Source organism: Rhopilema esculentum, chromosome 18 (genome assembly GCF_057945365.1).
Source record: "Rhopilema esculentum isolate cy_ngs chromosome 18, ASM5794536v1, whole genome shotgun sequence".
Classification (NCBI taxonomy): domain Eukaryota; kingdom Metazoa; phylum Cnidaria; class Scyphozoa; order Rhizostomeae; family Rhizostomatidae; genus Rhopilema; species Rhopilema esculentum.
The window spans coordinates 2,400,889-2,422,915 of NC_142832.1; the positions used below are offsets into that span (position 1 = coordinate 2,400,889).

At 37.5% G+C, this 22,027-nt stretch overlaps 2 protein-coding genes across 2 annotated transcripts; both read left to right on the top strand.

Annotated features, from left to right (window-relative positions):
- Positions 1-1,473: 1,473 nt before the first annotated feature.
- LOC135696806 (macrophage-expressed gene 1 protein) lies at positions 1,474-7,292 on the top strand. Its single transcript, XM_065216322.2, has 3 exons — positions 1,474-1,633; positions 3,319-5,303; positions 5,972-7,292. Exons 2-3 carry the CDS (start codon positions 3,322-3,324, stop codon positions 6,213-6,215), a joined length of 2,226 nt encoding a protein of 741 aa, XP_065072394.2. The 5' UTR covers positions 1,474-1,633; positions 3,319-3,321; the 3' UTR covers positions 6,216-7,292.
- Positions 7,293-8,020: 728 nt separating this feature from the next.
- On the top strand, positions 8,021-20,516 carry LOC135696805 (uncharacterized). Its single transcript, XM_065216321.2, has 13 exons — positions 8,021-9,967; positions 10,756-10,846; positions 11,110-11,141; positions 11,714-11,864; positions 12,157-12,320; positions 13,116-13,270; positions 13,501-13,581; positions 14,060-14,171; positions 14,639-14,716; positions 16,066-16,193; positions 16,530-16,646; positions 17,176-17,286; positions 18,136-20,516. The coding sequence occupies exons 1-13, from the start codon at positions 8,021-8,023 to the stop codon at positions 18,224-18,226; spliced, it is 3,258 nt and encodes a 1,085-aa protein (XP_065072393.2). The 3' UTR covers positions 18,227-20,516.
- The last annotated feature ends 1,511 nt before the right edge of the window (positions 20,517-22,027 follow it).

Below are 22,027 nucleotides of genomic sequence, written 5' to 3' on the forward strand. Positions count from 1 at the left end.
TTTAGAGATTTAGGTCTGGACATTTGAAGCAGTGGCGGACACTTGGGGGGGGGCGAGGGGGGGCGACCGCCCCCCCAATACTTTAGAGAACAATGGTCTTTTGTTCTAAAACAATAGGAAATGTGACGTCATTTTATTAAAACAATAGGCCTCCCCCCCCCCAATATTTGACCAAGTGTCCGCCACTGATTTGAAGAAGACATCATTTGGGTTTTTAAACATTTCATAACATCAACAGGAACATAATAAAACTATTTACAATAAACAAGATCCAACGTGAACACCTTTTCATTACAACGTGGCGTGAACAAATGACTAATGCAACTTCGAGGTCTAGGAAAGAGTGAAGGATTAACCGCGTGCTGCTCCTTCACAACAATACATATCCATAAGGAGTTATGCCCCAAAATTCTCTTAAGGTTTTACACTTACGGGTCGAAAGTATTGCACCCTTCGCTAGAAAATGGTCATACAGACGCCAAAGTTTTTTAACTAAAAAATTTGAATAGCCCATAACAAGTAGCAGGAAGTTTTAATCAGTTCAAGCGGGAAATAATATAAAATTTATCAAGAAATTGTAGTTAAGATATGAAATGCAAAAATCTTTCGAGTTTATTCTATTTCTGAACAATATCCATGATTACGAAAACATGAAAACTGAGCTTTGATGATAGGTATACCTGTAAAATACCTCCAATAAAAAACTTTTCTTTGCTTGAGGGATTTTGTTATGGTGAATTTAGATATACGTACTTTGTGCTTGGGTGTCTAAAAATATTGAAATTGCTTCCGGAGCAACCGAAAATTGAAAATGAAACTCAGAGAATGCAACTGAAGCTCTTTTTTGTTGAAACATTGTAATCTGCGTAGCTGTTTCTAAATTCCGAAATTCCCAAGCTGTGTTTTGGTGTTCCACTTTGATAAAATTGAGACCCTACTTCAATCTCTTTTTTGAATTGCTCTGTTAAAAGCTAGGTGATTTAGAAAGTGAAGACTTTTTTTCTTTTATAGAAAAGACAGGCCTTACAAATGCTTGCTTTTCGGAAACAAATGTTTATAGCCAACACCAGAAAAACTAGAGGCATATTTTTTGACTTAAAACAAACAGCCTAAGTCTAAAGACCCTCTCTCGGGCTTCCCGATGATTTCAGCCCTTGAGGCGATGTGCTCTAAAAATGAAGTTCATGTAGGACACGCCCTTTCATCAAGCATGCCACGCCCTTTCGTCGGGCAACTAAGCTTCATACCCCCCCTAATGAAAATAGTGAAGTTTCGCCCCTGATGCTCTCTCTACACTCCTGTCTATAATCTTTGATGCCACTACCTTGATATCATAGTTCAGCAAAAAAGTGAAGGGGCTAAACCCCTAGCCTTACGGCTCCGGCGTGCCTTCTTTTCGGAATAGTTTGAGGCAAAAAGCCAAACCCCCTTTTCCTTTCGTGCTCTGCTGCCAAGTCTTGGCGAGCGATCTGCAGCTCAGAAAATGAAACCCGGAAGTTGACAATTAATCACATGATGGTCCTCAGAGTTCGCGTATAAACATGCCTTGGAAGTTCACAGGGCATTCCCGGAAAAGCCCAGCACAACATTGACTGCCTTTCCTCAAATATCAAGCGAATCGAACAAGCACAAGGTATGTAAAGTTAATTTTTCCGGGGATGGGAAGACCAAGTGAGGTTTTTGATCGACATGGTTCTGATTCCCACATCCAACGGCTCGTATTCTCGGATTCCAGCAATTTGTATCTTCATATTTGGCAAAAATGTATAACAGAATTGGAACCTTCATGTTGAAATTAGTCTGTGCCAAAAATTTCAAATTGTTTTGGCCATCAGGCTGCGAATTACCCAATTTTCAAAATTTAGCTTTTCCTATACCTTTCAATGGAATTTGTTGCTGTAGTGAAATTTTTTCACTGCAGCACTAAGTTCCGGTCAACTCTTAAGAAATATCCAAATATTCGAAACAAAGTAACATGCGACCGAACAGTCCAAACAACATAAATTTATCAGTATAAATTTATTTAAAGATGAAGATTTCAATTCTGAAGTCCATTTTCGAAAAAGATCCGTAGATAGCGAGATAGAAAATTGTTGACATCAACTTGAATCCATCAATAACCAAATTTTGTTCTATGTTTGCCTAGGTTTTGAGCATGAACGCTGTACGCAAAATGCCAACGTTTTTAGCAGTAGAGTTGAGATCCTCGGCTTAAAGTATAATAACCGTACTTAAATGTGGACAGGTAAAAGAAGCCATGTTTTCCAAAACGTTTTATAAAGTTGTATTTTTGCTCCTAGCAACAAAGATATGAAGACTACGCATGACTGCTTTTGGCATAGAGCTAGGATGTTTGTTTTTAATTGTTATTCCAAAAAAAATTCAAAGAGAATATATATAACCAAAGAACAATTCCTTCATTGCATTTTACCAAAAGTTACTACAGCCCGCCTTTAAGAAAAATAGTTGGGCTTCTAGAAAGAGGCCTAAAATAGCCCAGTGTAACAAGCCCCGAGAGCTTTTACTTAACGGAGAAAGTAGGTAAACATGACAGGGGCAGCAAAATTTGTTTTGGACTGGCAAGGGATGAGGTGTGGTTCAAAATAGGGGGCTTAAAGTCGATTTGGGACAAAAGATCTCAGTTTCAGGGGAATGATAAAATGGTGGGTCATTTGATTTTTTCACAGAGGGAACTGTCCCGATCGGGAAATTTCTCATCAGGGACAGCTTTACTGGGCTTGTACACGGGGGTGTCTAAAAGAATGGTCTTGAGAGAAAGTGAAACTATTCATAGAAGAACGTCCATCTTCTTACTAATTATTGATTTTTCAATCAAAACTAGTTAATCTTATAAAAAAATGCCCTGCTAAGTGTTTTTCTTTCTAGAACTGCTCAACTTCAACAACAACCGAGTTTCTTTTTGGAGCCTGTTTGTATGAGCAAAAATTACTCAACCTTTCAGGCCAATAAATTAGTGCAGGCCTTAGAAAAACACTTGGCCCAATCATATCCCACAAAATGTCTTGAAGGGAAGGTTTGCAGGTTCGGTATTTCAAATACTTGAAAAGTTTGCTTCTGTTTAAAATCAAACGATAAAGAAGGCGAAAATGAAACGACAACAAGCATGTTTCCATTAATGCTCCTGTCATATCGAATTTGAAAGGGACTTTTACTTTGGTAGACACGGTTTGGTTTCATTTTCGCTTATACTTGTTATTTACTGTGAATCGTGTATTCATACACCACATAGCCATTGAATAGAGAAAGAGAGTAAAAAATAAACCATTTCAAAATAATTTGACACTGTTTTGTTCTTAGGAGATGGCGATGCAGAATATTATCATGCTAGTGACTGCTAGCTTCATGCTTGCAAGATTTGGTGTACAAGGAGATGCAAAAGTAGATCAGACACTAGGCAAAGTCAGCACCCTCTTTAAATGTGGAGATGGGGACCTCAAGCGACTCGAGGTACTGCCAGGAGGAGGATGGGATAATCTACGGAACGTCGATATGGGCAGAATAACATACTCCAACTACTCACAGTGCAAATCCACTGAAGATGGGAGATATTTCTTGCCTGATAACACATTTGTCATACCGTTGAAAGAAAGCAAGGTGCAAACATTTGCAAGTCTGTATGATCACTGGACAAACTTCTCTTCCACAGTAGCATCAACAATCAATGTGGAAGCCCACGGCTCATTCTTTTTTGGCTCGATAAGTGGATCGTATTCACAAAGCCATCGATCAGTGAAGAAGTCTCAAGTAGAAGATAGGTCTTTCACGACCCGGGTTCAACTCCGTCATACAATCTACAAAGTGAAAGTCCAACCTGACTGCCAGCTTGACCCCGCATTCAAAAGGAGGTTAATGGAAATTGCAGCTCATATCCAGAGTAATGGCAAAAAGCAAGCCGCCTACTTGGCAGACCAGCTCATTAGAGATTTTGGCACCCACGTGGTAACATCTATTGATGCTGGAGCAGTTATTGCTCGGGTGGAAAACGTCAAGACAACCTTTAAAAGCGACTATAAAGAGGATTCGAGTAAAATCAAAGCGGCAGCCAGTGCCTCTTTCTTTAACACTTTTGGTATCAGTGGTTCCTACAGCAAGTCTGTTGATCAGAAGTTTATTGATCAGTATATAGGCAATGTAACGAGCAGCTACACGGAGACTTGGGGAGGGCTTCCTTTCCAAGCAAATTTCTCAGTCAATTCATGGGAAGCAGGACTGAGAAATAATTTGGTGGCTATCGACCGCTCTGGGGACCCACTGCATTTTGTCATAACATCAGCTGTTCTTCCCGAGTTACCAGAACCAACACTGTGGGACTTGGCAAATGTGGTAGAAAACGCAATCAAACAGTACTACACGCATAACCGATACTTAGGATGTATGGACCCGAGCTCACAGAATTTCATCTTTCAGGCGAATGAGGATGATGGAACATGCACGGCTAAATCAACCAACTTTACATTTGGCGGAATTTACCAGACCTGTACTGTTCAAGGCTCTCCTGGCCAGAATCCATGTGCTGGGTACTTGCAAATGAACCCCAAAACACGTGATTACAAATGTCCCAGCCACTATCAGGCAGTAAAAATCTACGGTGGAACGACTTCATCCAACTGTCACAGAAGCTGCCATGGTTCCTGGTTCTGGCGACGTTGCAGTACAGACTGTGGGCATGGTGTGTTTACGACCTATTGGTGTGTGGCTACAAAAAATATTCCCCAGTCATCTGGGTACCTGTTTGGAGGCATTTACTCAAAGTCGCTTGCAAATCCATTGACCAAATCTCAACGCTGCCCTCCAAAGTTCTACGCACAACAGTTTGGTGCCACGATGAAGGTCTGCATAAGCGACGATTATGAATTGGCTGCCCGATACGCAGTTAGCTTTGGTGGCTTCTTTAGTTGTGGTACTGGCAATCCGTTATCTTTGGCACATAACGGTTCTTCCTCGTTGCAAGAGCTTATGACTCACAAATTAGCAGATGGACTTGGAACACTTCCGGTGAATGTGTTTGTGTACCAGCAGGGTCCTAGCAACTGGCCTAAAAACTGTCCGCATGGGTTCAGTCAACATCTCGCTGCAATTGAAAATAACTGTGAAGTCATGTACTGTGTGAAAGCAAAGGCATTCTCTGTTCAAGGACTCCCTTCCATACGAAGACCTCCTTTCTCAAGCGCCCCAGGACTCAGCAACAATACTACCGTTCCATTGGTGATTGTCAACAACGACAGAGGAAAGGTGTATTTCCAGGATATGGAGACATCTTTATGGCACATGGCAACCAAGAGGTATGAAGATATCTTTTAAATTCCCACTTAACGGTTACCATGGTTATCATTTTAATGACTTCACCCCAGACCTCCCAAAAATCCCTGATATCAATCTCACTACCTATTGCCATACAGCATAGATTCTAGATGTAGCCATTTTAAAAAAGTTCAGTCGACGAATTTCTTTGAAATTCTTGTCGCTAAATCCGCTAAATCCGTTTTGCACGCTGCTTTGCACTCTTGTCATCACATAATGAAGAAAGTAAAAATTACTTCAAGTTCCAGAATCATTCAATCAATATCTTTGGTATTCTTTAATATTAAGATCAACTAGATTCGCTACCCTGCTACCAATTATCAGAAAACTTCCGATGAAACCAGGCTATGAAGTATTTTGGCAGAGCCTTGGTATTTCTGGCCTGCTAAACATTACTTTTTTTGGCAAACACATGTCACTGTGAAGCTCAGTCTGCGAGCAGGCTACGGTATTTTCTGCAAGTTGCCCAGGAATGACCCATTATATATTCTTCTTTGAATACAAGAGGTCCCAAGTAGAGATACACACTTTGGCAGAAGGCCGCGCCTGAGCTGTTGTCGCCTCGCGTCATTTAACACATTGCATTCTTTAACAATGTTTTGCCTCGTGTTTCAATCATAATAAGAAGTTTAAACACTTTTGTTCACAGTAACATCGAGAACATAAGTGAGGTTAACGACTTCAGAAGTGCGCCCATGGCTTCAAAGTCTGATGGTATGAGCCCAGGTGTTGCTGCTGCTATCTCAGTCGTAAGCACGCTGACTCTTGCTTTGGTCGTTCTTCTTCTGTTCACCAAGTGCAAGATGAAAAGAAGCAGATCAAGAGAGCAGCTTCTTCGATCTGTTGATCGTTATCAAGGGATGCCGGCTGGTGTTGCTGAAGATGCAGAGTAGCATAACATGGCTTGACTAAATTTGATAACAAAATTTTGATGAGAGGACATCACAGATTATTTTATAACATTAAACCAATCCATGTTTTTCGATTCCCTTATATTACTTATTTAATGCAAAGTACAGTGACTGGCTTGAGCAAAGAGACCTATGCCAAAAATGTGTAGCAATTCATTTCAATTAAGGTATAAGTACACAAGATGTAGGAATTTTGCATCAAACCACAGCTTGTAAAGCTGAAATTTTGATAACAATATTTCCTTATGACCACAGAATTTGTTTTGGCAACGGATACCGCATGGGTATTGCCCATTTTAACTTGAGTCATGCACTTTAAAATTTCTACATTGCTGTGTCTATGAAATCACATTTTTATGAATTGCAGGAGCTTTGGGTTGGAAGTAAAAGCTTTAGTTTACTAGAACGATAATTTCGTCTCTTGACTTTGCATTTTGATACTAACGTAGAAGTAGTACAAGAAAAAGATGGACAGGATAATTTAGCATTTTGATTGATAATAACAGATGCTAGTTGTGAACATAAAGGTTAATATATTACTTTTTATCATGCGAAGAATTTAGCTAGTTGGATACAACTGCGTGAAAATTTACATAGAGAAGGGATAAACCAACACTAAGACCAATAAACATGGAAGACACATTCAATTGGGAGGAAGTAATAGTCCACCCTGGCAAAACTTAATTCGAAAACAACAGAGCAAAACGAAAGTTTGAGCTGCTACTCACATCCCCTTCTTAAAATCTCTAGGATGCATTAGAATCATTACTCTAACCCAGAAGTTGATGACACGAAGTAAACGAACAATTAATCAAAAAAGTTTTTCATTCTGAGATTCTGGACAACGAACATCTTTCTCAGAATTCAGATATTGATGTATCACTGCTTTAAGGCTATGCTATGAAGGGCAACAGTATGATATATAAAAAGTATATTAAAGCTTATAGTTACTGTATCTAATTTCCACAAATCCAGATGACTCTGAACATCGAGTATTTAATTTATCTATGCTACTGTCAACGATTTTAACGTTCCTTTGTTGATAATGTCAATAAAACATGCTTTTGTTTTGATTGCAATTTCTTTGCGGCCTTAATTGTTGTCATTTGAAGTTGATTGCCTTTTACGTTTACAATTTCTAAGAAATAACTTATAAAACTGTTATTCAACTGAGTACCATTGCATGGACGAACAAGATTTTCTCTTGCTCAAAGGCCTGGCTTCAGTATATTCTCCTCTAAGGCCTCCTCTAAAGAAAACGTAAGAAGTGTATGCATATTATTGTGACAAAAGCAACGGAAAATGAAATTGCCTGAAAATAAAAGAATCCTTACATTCAATACTAATTGGTTTTAGAAAGGTTCTGGTTCTGATTTTCTCAGATTGGTCAGACGCATTGATATACAATCAAGGGATTGAAACAAGGATGCGCACTAATGTCAATTCTATTCAGTGCACGAAGACAATTTTATGTCAATTATCAAAATTAAAATTAAACTGTTCCATTCTTAATATCTATGAATTCTATAATTCAGTATATGATTAGATACTTTTTCGGCAAGTTTCTCTTTTTTTTATTTGGGTAGTTAAAATTCTTCAATGCAAGAAATGGATCTCCAATGAAATGATCTGCTGTTGCTATGCAAGGTTGGCTTGAGTTACTGCACAGGAGCTTCGGTATCGCATTCCAAAACAGGCCTTTCCAAGAAGGAGCAAAGTGGCATAAGACTAAGTGATTTTGAACAAATGATCCACTTGTATTTACACAGATTTCCAATTTCATTATCATGGATACAATTGACGACGAAGAGGCTCGCAAACTTGCTGCCGAGTGGCTGACTTCTATAAAGGCAAGCGTTGGTTTACCTGCCTCGGTTACAACGGATTTAGGCCAGGGATCTTCACAGGCCGAGTCCAAGCAGGTGCGAGGAAATTATGATGTAAGCAACGAAAATGGCAACAATAGAGGGTCTACCAGTGCTTATCCAACCAGCACACATTATGCAGCACATAGACCAACGTTTGCATGGAATAGCTCGAGTAAAAAGCCAATTAGCAAAGATCAAAACTCCAAAGAGTTAAGCTTAAAAGCAACTGGTCGTCATGAGACTGACAGGGTGAAATCCTCGGGGATGAAGGATGATTATTCTGTGTCAAAGAAGGAAGTTTTCCCAATCATGCTAACTACAGGTCATACAGAAGATGTAACAACGAATGATCTTTTTGATCTTTGGGATTTTGATGATGAACAAAGAGAGAAAGCTAAGAGTTACCTTCACACAGGTGTCTCAGACCCTATAGGAAATGTGAATGTTTGTATCTCAGAGAAAGAAAATATACCGGCTCATAATATCAAAACAAAAACATTGGCTGCCTCCCATGATTCAACCAATGGTGTTTACAGTGAATCTCCTGTATTCAGGTTTGATGAAGGACTTATGGCAAATGGCAGTGAAGAAGTGAAAACACAACAAAGCCAGTCAAAAGTGATAAGCCATAAGTTTAACTATAAACTTTGTACAAGTTGTGGTCAAAAGAATGAGGTTGAAGCCAATTGGTGTGACGAATGTGGGAAAGCAATTATTTCATCTACAGTAACAAATGTGCAGGATAAAGAAGCTGCAGCTGATGTGATCAGTAAAAAAAGTGGTGCTCTACCAATTAACAAAGTTCTTACATCAAAGTTGAATCCAAATTGTGCAGAATTTGTTTCAGCTTATTCTAATAGGAATAAAACAATACCATTTTCACCGATTTCAAGCCGTTCTGATGAGTTTTCTAATGGAAATCTGCCAAGATCAGCACCTCTTGAAAGTTTTCTGATGAACTCCCATGATCGAAAGCAAAAAGCAAAACCCCTTTCTATCAAACAACAAAAGTTTTCAAATACTTATGGACAAGAATGCAAGCAATCCAGGCCTTCAAGCTTTACTGATGGCTATAAGTATGGACCAAAGAAAAATAGAAACTCAGCGGATTTAGAAAAAAGGAGGTATAATAGAGAAAGAGGCTCTTCTTTCAACAGTGATGTCTCTAACCAAAGTCCACATAGTTCAGAAAATGGCTCTTTTAAAGGTGTTTATGATAGCAGGGCATTTTACCAGCACAATGGAAGCAGTGGAAATGTGCTTTTGTATGGCAGTCCAAATTCAGTGAGCAACTTTTATGACTGCCATGGCAATCCCATTTCTTCTCATACCCCAACAGTGGATCAGAACCCCATTCTACATGATTTTATGAATCCACAACTTTTTTGTCAACCCCTCGATCTCAGAGCAACAGGTCCCACAATGACAACTGCCAATGTAACCTCAAGTTCAATGTCTTCACAAAGATTGAACATTTCTAGAAGTAATCAGTCATATAACTTTGATGCCCCTATTTTAGATGGTCCACAGGGTTCTTCGCCATTTGATGGTGCAGAGTTTTCAAAGGTATTTGTTCAATCAACTTTGCAACAACAAGTTGAGAATACCTATGGGAACTGGAACATGCCTCAAAATATAAACTGGACTGATCAGCAACAATTCTATCAGCCACAGTATTGTTATAATTTCCCAATTGACTCAAATAATGATCTGTATCAAAGGGTTTATAGAAAGAAACGAGTGGTCAACAGTACCATTGAGTCACCAAGAACACCAAAAACTTTTTTGAGAAAATATAAAGATGCCAAAGAGAAGCTTGAAGAAAACCGTACTCAGAAACAAACAACAGTAAAGGCTACATTGTCTGTGAGTATATTGTATTTAGATTATCTTTTTACGCATTGCTTCTAAGGAGAGGTGGTATATGCAGAGATGTGATTTTGTTCCATGCAGGAGGGGCAGAGCTAATTACAATGCAAATAAAGGGGCATTGTTAATTTTAAAATAGTTAATTGAGGGATAGGCTTTGTTTAGTTAATGTATACTTAAAACATTTATCATGCTTAATAAATGTCAGCTTAGTCTTAAAAAGTCTTTAAAAACATAATGTGATTAAGGTTCACTCTTGACAAGACACAACATGCCTGAAAAAACATTTTTGAGAAGTTAGAAATGAAGGCAACCAGTATAGATAAATTTTTAGGACCACAAAGCATTTAATTAATAAGTAAGGGCCGAATCTGCCTCTCTTTTTGGACTATGGCAAACATTTGACTTCTTTTTAACCCAGTATCAACTAATTACCTTTATAAGCTATTTCAACATTTGGTAAAAGCACAAAAACACAATGAATGCTTCCTGTGATGTGCTATTGATAGTTTTACATTTCAGTTTTGATCACATCCTAGATATCTGTACGATCATTTTTGAGTTTTTGAACAAATCAAAATCCTATTGTTATTATGGAGAATTTTATGTTTTTCTTAAAATTTCAAAATTGCCTGTGTATTCTGAGATCAAAGTGCCAAAAATTCTTTCTTAAACGACTTTCATAAGTTTACCTATAATTTAAAAGTTTCAATATGTCCTGTCAAGCCCAAAATATTTCAGTCAAAGCCTTTGTCATTGATGATTATATTACTACTTATTTCTAGGACAATTTCCGTGCTTGCAGTAACCCACAGACTTCACAAGCAGATTCAAGCAAATTGTCACCTGTCCACATACCTACTCTGAAGCTAGAAGGTACAATTTGTTTACATTTTTATAAGTGCTGACACAAGCCATGTCTTGCCATATTTTGGCTTGATTGTTTTTTTCAGTTTGATCCTTGTGTTCAAAGTCTTTCAAAGGAACTTTCAATTCACAATCAACAAATGAAAATAAATATTCCTATTTAATTAGCAAAATTCTTTTTTTTCGTGCAAAGAAATTTAAAACCTGAACAAATAGTATTATTCTGATCAATTGAATCCACTGATAACTTGTGGCATGTATTTCTTTTACAGACCTTGACAACTATGACCAAATCCTTACACTGGTATGTAGATTTAGATTTTGCAGACTTTGGAGACAATTGTTATCTCTTCTTAGTCGGTAACCACAACCAGTGATGCTCATTAATTGCTGCTTCATTAATGTTAAGAAAGATCTAACAGAGAATTGTGTAATACATTATTGAACAGACCTTTATTTGAAAATGTTCTTTATAAACATACTGGGAACTATGTCAAGAGTAAAATAAGGCTAAAAAGATTAACAAATATATTTGAAGTGCCAGAACTGTATTTATATGATATGAAACCATCAAATTTCCTTTTAAAATTTTGATGGTGAAAGGCAGGTGGTGCTGAATAAAGGATAATTTAAGCTTATCCAAGGTCATCATTTTGGCTCCTCTTTTATTCAAACAGAAACAATTTTAATATTAAGAACACTGGATTTGGTTAGAAATTTGCACTAGGGATGTAACATGGCATAACATAAAGATGTATACATTAGGATCAAGTTAACTGTTCAGATGTCATTTTCTGTGAGAAATTTGTCATGAAATCTCAGTCCCTCATTGTATTTCTTCGTCACTTGATTAAACATATGCCATCAATTTTTTAGATTAGGACTTCAAGGGATGAAATGCTACCATATCTCTGTCTACCAGAAGAAATTTTGCTGTACATTTTCTCATTCTTATCAAAATCAGATCTTTGTAAATGTGCACGTGTCTGCAAACAGTTTAACAGGATATCACTGGATGAAACCCTCTGTATGTTTCAGATGTCATATTTTCCATATTTTTTCATTTGATTCGTAGCTTTAGAACAGCAAGAGAAAGAAAACGTTGTCATTAATAATTGCCATTGAAACATTTCTGACCAGACGTACCTGAATTTCCAATATATTAGCAGTGCTACCTTAGCTAGTTGTAGCTCACATTAAAAATGACAATTGATCATAGTTGCAAGCAAAGAAGCCTGAATTTATCTAAGTGTTTTATGTTGCAATTGCTTCTAATTTTCTGTTTCTATGTCCTGTGTTCAAGGAAACTTCTTTTTTAGGGAAAGAAATTTTTATCAAGAAGAATAACGATATCAGTGATGAAACATTGCAACACATTTCAAAAAAGTGCCCAGTTTCTTTGACAATAACTCAATGCCACAGTAACAAGGTCACAGAGAATGGATTACGGGATCTTTTTCGAACATGTGGTGATGGTCTTCAGGTATAATTTGGCACCAGTAGACTTATTTTCTTGCATCCTTTTATTCTATGTTTTTAGCATTTGGTTATCTTTGAGAACAAATTATCTGGTGGGTTTGTTTTCCTTTACTGGAACCATTTGACCACCTGCTATCAACCAACCTAGATGTCCATCCATAAAATAGGTTTTCCGGGCTAATATAGTTCGACTTTAAAGAAAGACCCATTCTTTGGAAAGCTGTTGAATACCTTGGAGCACATATGGTTTTTATGTCCCTTGGTTCATTCAAGACCTAATCTAGGGCAATTTGCAAGGTTATCATACATAATGAATTTTCAAATTTTGAGAGATCCATATTATCCTTTGTCTTAAATCATTATTTGTAAATTGTTTATAAAAATTTTGTATCTCTTCAGTCTTTTCACCCATCCTCCCCTTTATGAGGTAAAAAATTACATCATGATATCTCCCCCCTGAAATGGGTAGACCCTATTTTCTGATACCCCGTAACATAATATTATGTTGAAGTCCAGAACAAGCTTTCTTCCCCTGCTATATAGGGTTGGATGAAACCCAGTTTGACTGCAAAATATTCACTTTTGAAAATATCCTACAGATTACAAGCAGCTGGAAGTTATTTTAGCTATTTGTGAAGAAAGGAAAATATTACAAATTTTGCAAAATGGGGGGGGGGTGTTGAAATCCACTCCTTTCAATTTCAAGCCAATTCTCATAATCAAATGTAAAGAGTTGTTTATCTTGTGATCTTTTGTAGTAATTTAATATTTACTTTTTATTGGATTTCTGTCTTTTAAGGACCTCGATTTTAGTGCATGCAGTGGCAAAGCATTGGTTGGCGAACTTATCTTGCTGCATGTTTCATCAAGATGCAAGAATTTACGCTCACTTGATATTAGCTGGTCAAATGTATCTGACATTGGTATTCAAGCGGTTTCTGAGGCAGTGGATAGGTAGGACAGCAATTTTTTAGCACGATAATCTCCACGAAAATATCGATAATCTACATCGGTGTGTTGAAGCAAAAACCGACTTTTACTTTGTCAAACCTTAACTCGATTTGTTTCTTGTTTCCAGTTTCACGTCTTCATTTAAACACATAATATTTCAACTCGATTCTAGGTTTCTTTCATACTATTATTTAAACATCACCATGTTAATTTTATTTTGATTTCTATCAAAGATTGGAATGTATCTGCATGAACGGGTGTCAGTATGTCACTGATGAGGCTGTGAGATCAATTGCAATTAGACACAAAGAAAGGTGAGGAGAATTACAATCGCTGCATAATGCTTTTTTGATAATAATTTCCAAAAACTTTATTTTATGAATTTGTTGCTACTGAACTCCCAACGTTTTTCATTTTAAGTGAAAGTTATGTCAGGGACATGAACCCAAGACACAGGGACTTGTAGTCCGCGATCCTAACCATTGGGTCACCCTAATACCTTGGAGTTTGAGAAGTAGCTTACACCGTAAAAATTTGAGGTCTCGTAACAGGGTTTGTTGTTTATAGGTGGAGTTAGACGCGAATTTGGAGCTTCCTTCAGCTCTGAATTTCAACTCAGCGTTTATTGACTACACATTTTTATCTCACAGTGAGTCATACAGTGCAATCTAAATCAAAGCATAGTTCTCATTTAAATATTGATTATCGAAATAAACATTTGACGTTGTTGAGTGAGGCTATATAATAACCTGATTGACATCTGACTTGTTTTCATCTATTTATTTTGAACAGTATTCGAGTTGTCGAGATGTTTGGCTGCTTCAACATCAGCAATGTTTCATTAACGATATTACAAGAGTATTGTCCATTAATAGAAACCTTCAACATTGGACAATGTCACAAGGTAAAAGTTTCAAAGCTGATTTTCGAATGTAATTAAATGGAAATGAGACGGGGTATTTCCCCTAAGTACCAAATATGGGGAAAAATTGCGCTTAGAAGAAGTTTAATATCTTTTCAAGCTACTTGTGTAGTAGAGTTTCTGGTTGTTGTTAGCAAATTAATTGTTATTGAAGCTTCCTAATGTGACTATGATTTTTGGTACTTCAACGATAATCTATGAACTCAAAACGTCATATTAAAGCTCAATTTTGGTGAAAATTGTTGGCAAGATGCTATATTTCATGGGCAGATTGAATATTTGTAATTTAGTTCCTTCTACTAAAATATTTCTTTTCTTACGTTTTGAGGAAAGTAAATTTTTAAACAACGGCAATGAAGGCTTTATGTTTAATCATAAGTCACGACATTTCTTGAATTTCTTTTGTAGTTTATAACGCGCATGTATTTTGACAATGCTTGATTTTGTAGGTATCTGACGCTGCTTTGGCAGGGTTTGCGAAGAAAGCAAAAAGACTTGAAAATGTTGACCTAAGAGGCTGTAAACAGGTATAACTGTGTCATTGACTTAATTTTATTAATGAAATCAAGAGAATGAATAATTGTTGCGAGGTTTTGAGCAAATACAGTGAATATAGACGGAAAATATGTACCTGTCATCTTGTGGCCTTCAATGTGATTTTTGCGGGCTTAATGTGATTTTGTTCAAACCAGCCACATCATCGCTTCAACTGTTCATTCTACAAAAGGTATCGACAGGGTAGTTGGTTCGTATTATCTGATCCCATATAGTTTATTTTTATCTTAATATCAGCGATAAATTTCTAGAAGAGAAAAATGGGAATTAATCGCTTAATTCGAGTTAATACCCGCGGGGAAAGTGCGCAGATCCCCCTTTTCTAGAATCGGGTCAAGGCATGCGCAGTTTTGATTTTTGATTTCGCAGCGAATTCGCAAGAAAGTAGAAAAGAGCTCTACTTTTTCTCGGCGAAATATTTCGCAGCACCTAATAACAATTCAAAGCATGGTAAATTTGCTTGATTTGTAAGAAAACCATCTTGGAACATTCGCCATGCGTGCAGTTCTGAAAATGGGCGCCTTAAAGTTGAGTTTTGGATTAAACTATTATATAATTTCGCAGCGAATTCGCAGTCTCGTGGAAATCAAAGACAATCTCGAAGCGAATTCGCAGCGAATTCGGTGCGAAATTCGCCTCGTGGAATTCAGCCTTTAGTAGGCTTTGAATATCAAGTTACCTTAGCTATTTGCTAATAACCTTGGTGGTATTCTAGGTGGAATTAACTCCTAATACCTTGTGGTGTTTTCTAGGTGGTATTAAGCCCTAGCCTATTTGTTTAAGTACAGTGATGCAACTCGAGTCACGCCATATTTTGCAGCAAGACTCACGCGTGTTTGTACGCGTTTTCCCCTCCCATCCCTGTCCCCTTGTACTCGTTTCTCCTTCTGCCTATACCCCGTTACATACTTCCTTCTGCCTTCTCCTGTCTCACTTCTTCTCACATAGTCATTCGATTGTGTGACAGATGTATCAGTCTGATTGTCGGGGTAAAAAACTGAGGCAGTTTTTTCCCTGCAATCAAACACCGACCATAAAATTGCGTCATTGCTCAGCCAAGACCAGGGCTGATGCACCAAAAGCCCAAAATGTTTTTCCTGAGATTAGGGTGTTGTTTCTCATAACAAAGGGGCCCCCGCGATGGAATTAATTGCCAGTATTGCTAACATCTTATGTTTAAAATTGATGAACCAAGATTTACGTGTTTAATTTCAAGCCACAGCAATGTTCGATTGTTCTTTGTGAAAGATATAATGTTTGATGGTTTTGCTTGACCGCATGGTGATTTCTTTTTATACGATTTTCGTTCTTATGTTAACAGATCAGAGACACGTCTATGAAAGTCATAGCAGAAAGCTGTCCGAATCTGTCCACTCTGGTTGTTGCCAACTGTCACATGGTGACAGATGCATCGCTAATTGCTATTGCCTCCAGTCTGAAGAATATAAGGTAGGAAAGAAGGTTTTTTCCAAAACTACCCAGCTGTATACTCAGCTTACCAATGCTTTAAGCCTATAATATCTGGCTGGTGCGTCATGCACCTCAACACAAAAGTATCTTATCCTTGCTTCCAGCTACTTTTGTATGCTCTATATTGCTAGCCTCATCAACTATAACCACAAGTGCATGAATTGCCATTTTTGCCATTTTTATAAAAGAACATCTTTCATATTGTCCTTTTGATCTTGCAAGGTCACTGGCTGCATCCTAAATGGTACAATCTTTATTTTTTCACTAGTTGCTAGTGTTGTGGTAATGCTAAAATTCTCTTGAATTCTTTGCTAGATGTATTGATGTGTGCGGATGTACGAAAATCGCTGACCGTGGTATCCAAGCTCTTGCTAAATCATGCAGTAAACTGCAGATGATCGATTTCAGTTCCACAAAGACAAGTGACAGAGCGTGAGTATATGAAACCTATTTTTAATAAACAACGATATTATGTTTTCATTAGATGGCAAGCTTGCAAGAAAGTGAATTCTCTCGTTTTCTTCTTCAGCATTAAAAGTGTTATTCTCGCCTCTTAATAACAATGAAATTCAATTTTGTTTCGTTTATGTTTACAACCTTCCAACCAACTTGAGCATTTCAGAGAATTTTGAATCATACGAGAGTTTTTGAGAAGAAATTTAAAGTAAAACTGTCAGTTGAAAACAGTGTGGTTGTTCACCAATAGATTTATTTTTGTAAACATGTACCTGAACAACAAACGTTTCTGTTCCCACAAATGATGACTTACACGATGATGTTCACGTTGTTTGCTTAATTATAACACAACTAAATAGTCGAAGGAGAAAGACAGGAGGGTTAGAATTTTCAGCGTCTGAGTAAAAAAAATTCGAATCGTTTGTGGTGTTGTTATAAAAGTTTTTTTAATATTTCATTTTATATTTTGGTTCTATGTCACTTTTTCGTCATTTATATTTTTTAGTGTTGTATCGTTGGCCAATTATTGCTGCCAAACTTTGAAGGCCGTTAAAATGAGTTTTTGCAAAAGCATCACAGAAGGATCGGTTGAGCATCTGGCCAAAAAGTGTCGCAAGTATGTTTGTTTGTATCTCGTAAATGTGCGGAAATGCACGTACCAATGTTGCGGGAAAGCAGAATATTCTTTTTCTGCTTTTTGTGTCCACCAAGATTTAATATCTCGAATTTTTCAGTAAATTAAATATTATACTTGTGAAGTGGACTTGAAACAGCTTAAAATAGCAGTAGAGACCAGTTCTCTTCGTTATTTCAACCTGCAATCAGTCGGTCTAAACTCCTTTATTCGATGGAATCAGGCTATAGTAGCCAATAACGCGCATCTTCACGTGTTAAGGAACACTAGAAACTGCCTTTCTGTGCAGAAGTGTTTGTAGTCAAGTTAAGCGAGGTTCTGGCCTTTTCACATTTTGTTGCCGTTACCTTTATTTGGTTGCCATCACCTTTATCCAATATCTAGTTTCCTAGGTACTAAGATGCTAGGTATGAGGTGCCATAATTACCAGTTTTATTATGTATTACATTTAAAAACCTTTTTGGCGTTTCAGGGCCTACGTTTTTGTTGGCGATTATAGCTGTAAGACCACTGTAACGACCGTTACTTCGCTACAAATTAAGGGCATTCAAGCCTATCAGCTACAGTGAAATCCGGCTATTATTAATTCTGTCGGGACCAAAAAACAAAATTTCGTAATAGTGGGAGCTCGTTAGAACGGGGGCTTGTCAAACAGGGAGTTTGCCAAGTGCCCAGGCTTTCAGCTCGTAATAGCGGGATTCGACTGTATTTTACTTACAGACCTGTCTTTGATTTACTTGTTTTTTTCATCAACTTACATTTTAGAGAACAACCACTTGTAATAACTGTCTGTCGGCTCTTCTATGCAATCTTAATGCAATCCTGTTTCAGATTGACGCTGCTTCATTTGTATGGCTGCAAAAGAATAAAGAACCTGCCAAGGATTCTAGACTGCAATAGAGGACTTGTGATTGAATCCTGATTTTGGATCAGTTATTGATTTTGGATCTGATTCATGTTTGAATGAAGCAGCAGCCGCAATGTAATTGCTTGCAGATTGAAATACATCTCTGTCAGATAGACACAGAATGAACATTCCTGTAGAGCCTTAGCAAATAGAGCCTTGCAGCCTTTCCGAGAACACAACAAGTGTTTTAATAAGATTTATTAATTCTTTCGCCATCTTACGTTTGGATGAACCTCTCTCGAGGGTGCTCTGCAAGGTAGCACCGTTAAAATGAAGACAGTCAGTTGGCAGTGTCTACCTCAATGAAAAAAGCAGATAAACAGTAGAATCAAATACTACGCTGTATAATTTTACTTACTTCTTTTTACATTTTTTTAAATCGCCTACTTATAAATCACCATCCCAAAAATAATTTTTACATAAACTATATGAAATGGGCTTATTACCGGCTTGCATGATTTAGAAATGAATTTTTGAAACTTTCAGTGGTTTGTCCTGCTGTTATGAACTTAAGGGAAATTAAAATAACTTATGCATGAATTTTAAGTTAATCAGGAAGAAAATTTTAATCACTGTTTATAATTCTGTAAAATTTCACACTGGTTCTTCAAAAGTCGAGGGTCGTATTAGAACAACACTTCCATAGGAGGAAGCAGCAACCTTAATTTATTTGCGTTTTAATGAGTCCAATGTGCGCTCTTAGCACCCCCCCCCCCTTCCTTGCCATTTCAAGCAGCGATGATGGCTTATTTTTCTGTGAGGGAGGGGCAATCGCCCCTTGCCCTCAGTAAGATGATTTCTTTTATATTCTTTTGTTTTACCGCTTACCCAAACTCCTTTGATTCTGCTCCCTTTTCCCTAAAGAGTTTCTTGCCTTCCAGCATATGACAGTCACGTGCACAACAGCGCCTCTCCAAAACCTAGGAAACAATACCCTGCTTTTTAGTTTCATTTATGTACATATAGAAGCAATGGAAAACACCCCAGCTCTTAGCTAGTATCAAAATTTGATGCTTTTTGTCATTAATTCGTAGTTGGTTGGTATTTTTTGTAGATGTATTAATTTACTGGCCTTGTAAAGGTATTTGCGCTATATGATGGAACCAATATAACATTCACGCCCTGAATAAGCTCTGTTACATGAAAACGCCTTCAACCACCTTTTGATAAACACGTTGTGTGGCCCACTACGTTAATATTTTCTTTTGTCGAACTTTAAGTGGTTATTTCTTCATGAATTTAACGATCAGAAAGTATCTATTTAATAACACTCTTCAATATCTGGCATAGCGAACCTTATGATGGTACCCTGGCTTGCATTGCCCCTTTTGTCAAGCAGGGGCTTTTTTGAAACCCCAGATAACCGCTTGTATTCTCCAGTATAAACTTCACTACTCCTTTCATTGTTTTTTCATTGTCGTTCGCAATGTATTTTTACTCAATCAGTCACGTTTGGCAATATCAATAACGATTTATTAGCTTTTCTAGATTCCAATCCTTATTGTTCTCTTTCTTTATTAGCTAGACCCTGTAAATATTGATGTTTCTAAGAGTTTTAAATGGATCCAAATATAATAAAAATTTATTTAGATGAGTTAGCAATGTCAGGTTTCGACTGAATGCTCATTGACTACAACAGTGCTTTGTTAGGACAACCATTTCTAGGATCACCACAACGGATATACAATTAACCTTGGACTATCTGACAAGATGGGTGCTAAAGTAAGATCTAACGATCGATCGAGACATAAATGGTTTCAAAGTTTCCCCATTTTATTGCCTTTGAGCCGATTTCACTGACTTTCCATAAAATGTTCCAAGCAGCTAACAAAACGTAACGCGATTAATATTCTCCCACAACCACAACCCCTTCCAAATCAGATATTGATCTGGGGAAGAAAATTTGTCCCCAATAAACACGCCCCCAATTGGTCGCTATTTGTCCCCAATAGACACGCCCCTAATTGGTCGCTAATTCCTCAATATTTGATAGAGAATATACAGCCTGATTTCAATTTGTTATCTACAAGAATGAATCCCCCTATGGAACATTACGAGAATAGTGGTAGTCTATAATTTCGTTTTAGGAAAATTATTTGAAATATTATACATTTTATAAACAATTTAATCTAGTACTTTCCTTGATAGATGAGCTAAGTCAAGGTATGATTTGAAGTGTAGTTTTAAAGAGCATTTGATGTGTTATTGTAACATACTTTTACTTTGTTGTGTTTTGTTATTCGGGGCTTTTCCATCAAGTTTTGGTATAAATATCTGTAAAAAGAGCATTTAGTTGGTTTGTAAATTCGGCTTTTTCTGTCCCCTTTTCTGCTCCTTTTCAACTCACTTTGCTTCCGCAGATCCAAGCGAGTACGGATACGGCTAATCCTCGAATTAACCCCCTGGGGGCTTATTTATTTTTTATATTTTCGGATGGGGGCTTAAACGAGGGGGGGGGGCTTATAAAATTATTGTAGACATTAAGAAGATATTATAAAAAGACCTCGTTTATTTTAGTAGAAATTTCTTGATGAGCATTTATTTGATTACTACCAAAAGTATGAATTTGTTGTGGTAATTCAACAAAATACCATAGGCAACCTCAGATGGCAAAAATCATCAAATTGTGGGGTCCATTTCGAGAATTTACGCTAGCAGTGGGGGCTTATTCGAGGAGGGGGGGCTTATTGACAATTTGTAGTTCTAGGGTGGGGGCTTATTCGAGGAGGGGGCTTTTTCGAGGGGGAAGGCCAATTCGAGGATTTACGGTGATGATCGGAAGATGACCGAGCGAAGGTAACCCTCAGTCTTTGTGTCAAAGAACACGCGTAAAAAATAATTTGGCCTTTATTCTTTCTTGAACAGATTCAAACTATATATATCTGACCCAGTCATTCTCATGAAAATCATTTCATTCAACTCTATCGTAACCAAGATCTCAACAATGCTGTTGCAGCTAACTCCAGTTTACTTCTCATAATTTAAAGTCCTGTCAGGATGAGGAAATTTTTGTGCTCTTTCATTTGCAAAAACCTGTCGAGATTCATCGTGCGCTGTTTTTTCGATCGGCGACTTCCCTACCCTGTTGGAACACCATGATTGACAGAAGCTTAACAGAACGTATCCACATAGATCCGTACCAAGACTGGCTACGATAGGCCTTGCGTTTACACGGGCATGGTAGGATCCGTAACTTTTCTGGGAGATATCCGTACATTTTTGGGTACGATTCGAAAGCGAATCCATTTGGATCCGTACCTTCATCGGCGCCGTGTAAACGGGAAGATACGGACCCGCAAAGGCAGGGCAGTAAAACGAGACTGTTGCTAGGGTCAATGGAGGCTATTTCAATTGTACGCAGCACTCATCATACAACAAAGAAACTACTTTCCCACCCCACTCTTTTTCCACAGTCGACAGCCTTTCTGAACCCTGTCTTTATCTTGTTTTATTTTCTTTTCACCTTTTCTCTTGTAATTTTTTTCTATATGAAAAGTCCTCTGTTGCTGTTTCTGGATAGGCCTCGATCAATTTAAATGGAATGTCTTCGTATTTCGACATAACAGACCCCCAGTCTTCTCCATTTTGCATTTTGGCAGCATTGTAATCCATAACTACTTTCATCAACAAAGCTGTCTCCTCGTCTGTTAATGTAAAAATGAACGCTTATCGTTGCTTGCAAATGACGCCATCTAAGATATTCTCGCGCCAAAATGAAAATTAACAATTATCCTGTCATTGCGCATGCTTTAAACGAGAGATTTTATTTTGATCCGTTCCCGTGTAAACCCTTTAAAGTTTAGGATCCGATCTCGT